The sequence below is a fragment of the Stegastes partitus genome, unplaced genomic scaffold (genome assembly GCF_000690725.1).
Source record: "Stegastes partitus isolate 25-593 unplaced genomic scaffold, Stegastes_partitus-1.0.2 Scaffold2561, whole genome shotgun sequence".
Taxonomy (NCBI): Eukaryota; Metazoa; Chordata; class Actinopteri; family Pomacentridae; genus Stegastes; species Stegastes partitus.
The window spans coordinates 17,559-25,972 of record NW_007580292.1 but is presented as its reverse complement, the minus strand read 5'-3'; the positions used below and the strand labels follow the sequence as shown (position 1 = coordinate 25,972).

The following is an 8,414-nucleotide window of genomic DNA, read 5'->3' as shown; positions in this document are numbered from 1 at the left end:
TGATGGTGGAACATCTTTCTACATCTGATGGTGGAACATCTTTCTACAGCTGCTGAGCAGAGAGGAATCATTTGTAGATCATTGTAGATCATGCAGATCGTTAAATAAGAATGTCAGATGAGTGAAAAGGGGTTTTATAGAGTGATGTCTAACGTTTAGGAGACATCAGGGTCTGAGAGCTGATGACCTGGACCCTGAGTCCTCCTCGACACCATCCTGTTCTGGTGAAGCTCGGTGCTGGACGTAGAGCAGAGCCACGACCTCAGTTTGCTCCTCCGGCTGCATGAAGCCGAGATCAGGGCCTGGAAATAAAAACCCTCCGTGACTAACATGAAGGATGTTTGGCTCGTCGTGCTGCCGCCGGGCCAATCGGACAGCGCCGCTGTCACGAGGACAAAGGTCCCTCCAGCAGATCGGTCAGCTGACAGCCGGCTGACGTCAGTTTTATGTAACGCTGCAGAATGAAGAAGCCTTTATGGAGCTTAAGGTGGATCTAGAGATGCTGCTGGAGGAAGAGATCCTGAACAAAGAGTAAAACACAGAACAGTCGACCAATCAGCAGCGTTTAGTGCCGTTAGCTCCGCCCTCATCGCTCCTGAACCGACAGACTTTGGTTTGTTTTGGTTTTTTTATTGGTTCCTATTTTTGGTTTTGTTATTTTTTTCATAGGTTTTTTTGTAGCTTTATTTTGAGTTTTCATCAGTTTGTGTCTTTCTATTCGTTTTGTGTTGGTTTATGTTGGTTTTTCACTGGTTTTCAACATTTTGTACTGTTTTTTTAGTGGCCTGCGTTGCTTTGTCTGAAGTTTTCCTTGGCTTGGGTGATTCTGAGTTAGTTTGTCATAGACTTTTGTTGTTTTTGCTATTATTTTCTTATTATTTTTGTTGTTTGTCATTATTTTGTGTTGGTTTTTTATTGGCTTTACGGCAGTTTGCATTGGTTTTTTATTGGTTTGTGTTGTTTTGTGTTAGTTTTTCACTGGTTTTTGACATTTTGTGTTGGTTTTTTAGTGGCCTGTGTTGCTTTGTCTTGAGTTATCCTTGGCTTGGGTGATTTTGTGTTAGTTTTTCATTGGCGTTTGTTGTTTTGTGTTGGTTTTTCTCTGGTTTTAGGCGTTTTGTGTTGGTTTGCAGCATTTTGGATTTTCATAGTTTTTTTTTTCGTCATTTCGTTTTCATTGGTTTGTGTTGGTTTTTATTTGCTTCCGACAATTTGTTTTGGCTTTTCATCGCTTTGTGTTGGTGTTTCGTGGGTTTGCGTCTTTAAAATCAAAGTGCGAGCAGCTGCAGCTTCTTCGTGTTTCTGAGGTTTGTTTCTTTTTATATCTCAGCAGCTCATTAAAGAGCCGAAGGCCTCGACGATTAGCTCATCGTCTTTAAAGTCCGGCAGCGAAGTGAAGCAGCTCTGAGCCTCTTTCTGGGCTTTCTGTTGGTTTTTCATTGTTTGATCATTTTGTGCCGGTTTCTTGTAAGTTTGTCTTTTTCTTGTCGTTTTCTTGGTCTTTCACTGGTTTACGTCTCTTTCTAGGTGTTTTTGTGTTGGTTTGTGTCTCTTTCTGGGTGTTTGTGTTGGTTTTTCAATTGTTTGCATCATTTTTGTTTTGGTTTCTCATCTATTTGTGTCTATTTCTGTTCCTTTGTTGTGTTCATTGGTTTGAACAGTTCTGTGTTGGTTTCTTATTGCGTTGTGTTCGGTGTTTATTGGTTTGTTTCTCTTTTCTGGTCATTTGTGTTGATTTCTCATTGATTTGTGTGTCTTTGTAGTTGTTTTTGTGTTGGTTTGCATCTCTGTTTTTTTTTTTGGTCTTTGTTGGGTTTGCATTGGTTTGTTTCTGGTCGTATTGTTCCAGTTTTTTACTGGTTTGTGTCTCTTTGTCGTCATTTGTGTTGGTTTCTCATTGATTTGCTGTTTTTTGTGGGTGTTTGTGTTGGTTTTTCGTGGGTTTGCGTCGTTTTTGTTTTGGTTCCTCATCAGTTTGTGTCTCTTTCTGGTCGTGTTGTGTTGGTTTCTTGTCGGTTTGTGTCACTTTGTGTTCGTTTTTCAATGGTTTATGTCTCCGTCTAGTTGTTTTTGTGTTGGTTTGTGTCTTTTTGTAGGTTTTTCTGTTGTTTTTTTTCTTGGGTTGTGTCGCTTGAATTTGATTTTGCATCAGTTTGTGTGTTTTTCTGTTTGTTTGTCGTAGCGTTTCGTTGGTTTCTCATCTGTTTATGTCTCTTTCAGGTTTGTATTGTGTTGATTTGTCACCGGTTTGCGTTGTGTTGTTGGCTTTTCAGTAGTTTGTGTGTCCTTCTGGTCATTTTGTGTCTCTTTGTGGTGACTTTCTGACATTAGATGTTAAACGTCTGATGATAATGAACAGCGGTTTTATCGAACTGCGTCACCGAAAACCAAAGTGTGTGTGTTCGTGTGTGTGCGTGCGTGTGTGTGTGTGTGTGTGTGTGTGTGCGTGTGTGTGCGTTAACACCGGATAAGGCCTTCTTGTGTGTTCGAGTCTATTTCTGTCTGTGTGGGAACAGAAGCTTCATTGTAGAGCAGCTGAGCAGGAAGTGGAAGTCGACGCGTACGAAAACACAACCGCACACACGTCATGCACACACTTCACAACCTTCGCACAAAACCGGTGATCCCGTCATTCACAACTCTGCGCGCACACGCACACACACACACACACACACACACACACACACACACACACACACAGAGTCCTGCTGGGTTTTATTCCGGTCATTTCATCAGAACAATGGTGCTGGACGCTGCGTTAAGCCGTCCTCGTGCCGCGTAGAACGATGTTGACGTCGTGTCTTCCTTCGGATCCGAGGTGATGCTCAGGTGACGTCAGCGGGGCGTCTGGAGGTCCCTGAACGCATCGCTACGGTTGAAATCAGAGCTGAGTTGCTGCTGCTGTTATTCGTCCTCGTTAAAGTCTGTTTTAAAGCCTCTTTCAGGGCCGCCGGGCTTTATTTAGAACACAGGAATGTGGCTTTTTCCTTCCAGATCAAACGCAGAGCGACGGTTCCAAACAGACTTTAGGATCTGACGAAGCAGCTGCAGAGGATTTAATAAACGTCTCTGTCGGCTGCAGCTGTGACAAAATCTGTTGTTGATCTCCATCTACACAGATTATTGATCAGCTCTGCAGCAATAAAACTGAACTGATTGATCACAGAGAAAGTCAGAAACCAGAATGTGAGGCTCCCGGTTTGCACACAACTCTACAGCTACACACATCTACACAACTACACCACAGCGTTCTTAACAAGGCCGAACGACGTGCAACAAACACACATCTTAATCTTTGGTTTTAGTGAAAATGTTGGATTTTGCTTTTGTTTGCACTCAAACACACACCAGGTTGGTTTTTGTTCCTTCACGTCTGGAGAACATTTGATGAAGCGTTTCACCGTCAGCACCAAACTGCTGCTCCTCTCGTCTGCATGTTGTTGTTGTAATTAATGTGAGTGAAATGTGACCATCAGAGTGAGGAGACGCCTTCAGGTGTCGCTCTAACAGTCCAGATATTCAGTCACAGTGACCTGCTTCCTGTCTACCTGTGTTCCAGGTGATCACCCCCTGCAGGCGTCTCATTCTGTGTGCGGACAACAGGAAGGAGATGGAGGAATGGATGGCAGCGCTTCGCAGCGTCCAGAACAGGCAGAACTATGAGGTGTGGTTCCCAGTGTTCCCAGTATACATGTCAGAGCTTCAGTGAGAAGCAGCTGGACTTCTCTTTGTCACTAACCTTCGACTCACACGCCTCGAGGTGTGGATGTTTGTGAAACTGCCAGGTGAGAGGGACTCTAGGTGAAACATACTCAGTAGGAATCTGAAGGACCTGATCAGTGGTGTTCAGAGACTTCAGTCCTCTCCAACCGTCTGTCTTCTACGTCCAGGATGTGGACGTCGTCGTCCTTCAGACACAGATGGATGCTGAGTCTGGTTCTGAGAATATTCCCTCGGCACGTAGTAACCTCTAAGACCACTTGTCAGAAGCTCCATGTCCTCACAGCAGATCTTTTCTTTCACCGTTATATGTCCAGGATTACACCAGGCTGCTCCCCCAGTAGGTCCTCTGGCTCTTTATGAGTGCCTCCAGCTCGTCACATTTGTTTGATTGGGAGTTGACATTCCCTATAGACGGTGCAGCCGGCTTGTATTTCCACCACGTAGCGGTTAGCTTAGCCTTTACCTTCACCCCAGCTCTACACCTGCGGTACACCTTCCCTAGCGCAGCCGGGATGGGGTGTTTGCCTCCGTGTTCAGTCCATCAGAATGCAAGGAGGGCTTGTCCAGAGTATACAACTCTGTTTGAAGGTGTCGACATTGCTGGATGCCAAACAAATACCGAAAAACACCCTGAAACACAAGGAAACTCGAGAGCTACAGAGAGACATGCTGCCATTCAGGGACGGGCATGTGCTGATTCTAAAGTACTCGGCATGTTCACTGGCTCGTTGCTCAGCTTGTGTTCAGTGTTTAATCATCAGCGGGAACCAGTTTGTGTCTCAGAGCGTTATTGGGTCTGAGGGCCACCAGGGTATTGGTGGACCTCCCGTTGATCTTCATGTGTTTGTCCTCCGAGCTGAGAGAAGACTGAAGGAGTCTCTGAACAGAGGAGGGTCTCCACAACACCACTCATCAGGTAGTTATAGTCCTGAGTTTGACCTCCGTTAACACCTGGAGTCGTCCCTCACCAGGTAGTTTAACAACCATCACACCTCCAAGCATGTGGCTCATTCATGGACCAACAGCTTCAGATCTGTAGAAACCTCTGGATGAAGGTGAAACTTCCTCAAGAGCAGTTGTTTTCTGCTGAAGCTCTGAGGATGATTCAGACTCTCCAGACTGGTCCCAGTACAAGCTGCTGACTGTGTGTGTGTGTGTGTGTGTGTGTCTGTCCCAGTCCACCCAGTACAGCATGGACCACTTCAGTGGGATGCACAACTGGTACGCCTGCTCCCACGCCAGACCCACGTACTGCAACGTGTGCAGGGAGGCGCTGTCGGGAGTGACGTCGCACGGACTGTCCTGTGAAGGTACACAACGCAAATACACAACGCAGATACACAACAAATACATAACAGACATACAACAGCTACACAACGTAAATACACAACACAGATACACAACAGCTACATAACATGTATACTCAACTACACAACACTTGTACAAAACACATACACACCATGACTACAGACCAGCTGTACACGTGTACACAACAGATACACGCAACACTTAAACATACGACTACATAACATGTATACAGAACAAATACACAACACCTGTACACACAACTGCACAACACGTGTATATACACAGCTACACAACAGATGCACACACAGCAACGCAACAAGTATACACACGGTTACACAACTGCACAGCACTTCCACACACAGCTACATAACATATATACACACAACTTACACGCACACCAATACACAACATATATACACACAGCTACACCACACGTGTACCCACAACTACATAACTACATGATAGAAATACACACAGCTACGTGACTATACAACATGTACACACACCTACACAATGTTTACACGAGGACACACTCACTGCATCGACTTAGTCCACGTTGACACTGACATACATCTGCTGTGTGTGTGTTACCTGTGCGTGTGTGTGTGGTTGTGTGTGTGTGTTACCTGTGCATGTGTGTTGCAGTGTGTAAGTTTAAGGCCCATAAGCGTTGTGCGGTCAGAGCCACCAACAACTGTAAATGGACGACTCTGGCATCTATTGGGAAGGACATCATCGAGGACGAGGACGGGGTGAGACAGACACACACACAAACACACACCTGAGGGTAAACACCTGTGATCCCTGACCTCTGACCCCTCCCTCGCCCTGCTCAGGTGTCGATGCCCCACCAGTGGCTGGAGGGGAACCTGCCGGTGTCGGCCAAGTGCAACGTCTGCGACAAGACGTGCGGCAGCGTCCTCCGGCTGCAGGACTGGAGGTGTCTGTGGTGTAAAGCTATGGTGAGACTTGCTCGCACACACTCACGCCATTATCGGCCTCGTGTCGGCGAGGCGCGCTGGGTTTACGTGTCGGCGTGTCCCTCTGTCCTCCAGGTGCACTCGGGCTGTAAGGAGCAGCTGTCCTCCAAGTGTCCTCTGGGCCAGTGCAAAGTGTCCGTCATCCCTCCGACGGCTCTCAACAGCATCGACTCTGACGGTGAGCTTCATCACAGTGACGCTGCCCTCCGGAGGCCAGACACCATCACTGCACGTCCACGCAAACCTGACAGACACACACGACCGAGTAGCTCAAAATACGTCTAAAATAGCTTAAAATTTGCTTAAAGTAACATAAAATCGTCCAAAATTGCTTAAAAACTCGTACACACTCACTTTAGAATTATTCAGAACTTAGTAGTAGTTCAAAATAATATAATTTTGTCACCATTTTGAGTCATTTTGGGCAATTTTTACTCCAGCCTGTACAGACTTTTTTTCCTCTACTCTGCTCATCAGCTGTCGACAGATGTTTCACCATGCTGGATGCATCTTCAGCCACCTCTGTTCACTGTTTCTGAGCCTGCTGCATTTGTTGTAGACATCCTGCGCGTTTAATTTTCCTCTCAGTCAGACGTTGTCCAAATGATTTGAAACATCTCAAAATGACTCAAAAGTTGTCTAAAATAACTTAAAACTTGTGCAAAGTCATGTAAAATTGTCCAAATTTACTCAGAAATTGTCCAAACTCACATAATTTTCCAAAATGAAAAACAAAAATGCTTTAAAGTGGTTCACAGTGAGTAACTAAGTGACTGACTGTTGCAGCTTGATGTGGTTAAACTCACTGAGATTCTGTTCAGGGTTCTGGAAGGCCTCCTGTCCCCCATCCTGCACCAGTCCTCTGCTGGTGTTTGTCAACTCCAAAAGCGGAGACAACCAGGGAGTGAAGTTCCTGCGACGCTTCAAACAGCTGCTGAACCCGGCGCAGGTGTTCGACCTGATGAACGGAGGGCCCCACCTGGGGTAAGACACGCCCACAGACAGGTGGACGGTGCGATTCACGTGAAGCTTTGCCATAAAAACACTCTAAACCCGTCTCGCTCTGTCAGGCTGCGGCTGTTCCAGAAGTTCGACACGTTCAGGATCCTGGTCTGCGGAGGAGACGGCAGCGTCGGCTGGGTTCTGTCTGAGATCGACGCCCTCACGCTGCACAAACAGGTAAAAACCAGAGCCTGACATCATCACGGCGGCAGCACCTGTGCAGGTTTAACCATGTCGGTGTCTGTGTTCAGTGCCAGCTGGGGGTTCTTCCTCTGGGGACCGGCAACGACCTGGCCCGGGTTCTGGGTTGGGGTTCAGCCTGCGACGACGACACTCAGCTGCCTCAGATACTGGAGAAACTGGAGCGAGCCAGCACCAAGATGCTCGACAGGTGACTGACTGAATGCACCGAATACCGTCTGAGTTTGTTTATTTGTTATCTGGAAACCTACAGCTAAGTTCTGTAAAATGTTGTGACTGGACTTTGAGAATTTCATGTGTTCAGCGCTGAGAATTTTTGTATTTTCACCCTTAAGAAAACCTGGTAGACATTTTAAGAGTTCAATATCTACAGAATTTTTTTTTTTTTTTTTAATTTTTGATTTGTTGCAAGTTTGGCAACACAAGGTTCCAGTTTTTAGATATTTTGACAAAATTGTGACATTACCTTATTGGTAGGAAACAAAACCTGGTGTTTACAGATTCTATAATCTGTTATTATATGTGCAAAGTCACAAGCTGCTTCAATTTAACAACGTATGAGGCTGATTTTGTAGCTGAAATGGACTCTGAACAGAGACGATTATGATAATACTTTTGAGGGTAAAATGTCAAGGTCTGAAAATGTATACAAATTCTCAAAATTCAGCCAGAACATTTAATAGAACTTAGTTTTTGGTCCCAAATAATAAACAAGTGAGCTCATGCCGTCCAGGTAAAACACTCTCTCTTCCTGCTGCAGATGGAGCATCATGGTCTACGAGACAAAGTTTCCGCGGCAACACTCGGCCTCCACCGTCACCGAGGACTGCAGTGACGACTCCGAGGTAACGGGAGCTTTGATCTGGCCTGGAGACACGATAACCTGAGTTAATCATATAACCTCTGTAATGCGGAGACACCGCGGTGAAACTGAGTCACATCATCAGACGGTTAAAATGAAGTCTTTGACAGACAACTAAAGGGTCACATCTGGTTTATGGATAATGTTCTGACTGCAGTGTTTCCTTCCTCTGATCAGGTCCAGCAAATTCTCACCTACGAGGACTCGGTGGCGGCTCACCTGTCCAAGATCCTCACCTCAGACCAGCACTCTGTCGTCATCTCCTCTGCCAAGTACGAACATCCATCCATCCATCCATCCATCCATCCATCCATCCATCCATCCATCCATCCATCCAT

The 8,414-nt window shown here is 45.9% G+C and overlaps 1 protein-coding gene across 3 annotated transcripts in view; it reads left to right on the top strand.

Annotated features, from left to right (window-relative positions):
• Positions 1–8,414, top strand: part of dgkd (diacylglycerol kinase delta) — a 28,113-nt gene that overhangs the window by 10,539 nt on the left and 9,160 nt on the right. For all 3 annotated transcript variants that reach the window (XM_008305602.1, XM_008305601.1, XM_008305603.1), the window contains 10 exons: positions 3,560–3,664; positions 4,901–5,033; positions 5,677–5,783; positions 5,868–5,993; positions 6,087–6,189; positions 6,833–6,995; positions 7,082–7,190; positions 7,265–7,404; positions 7,975–8,059; positions 8,254–8,348. In XM_008305602.1, the coding sequence (XP_008303824.1) occupies positions 3,560–3,664; positions 4,901–5,033; positions 5,677–5,783; positions 5,868–5,993; positions 6,087–6,189; positions 6,833–6,995; positions 7,082–7,190; positions 7,265–7,404; positions 7,975–8,059; positions 8,254–8,348 (1,166 nt within the window). The remainder of the gene's footprint in view (positions 1–3,559; positions 3,665–4,900; positions 5,034–5,676; positions 5,784–5,867; positions 5,994–6,086; positions 6,190–6,832; positions 6,996–7,081; positions 7,191–7,264; positions 7,405–7,974; positions 8,060–8,253; positions 8,349–8,414) is intronic.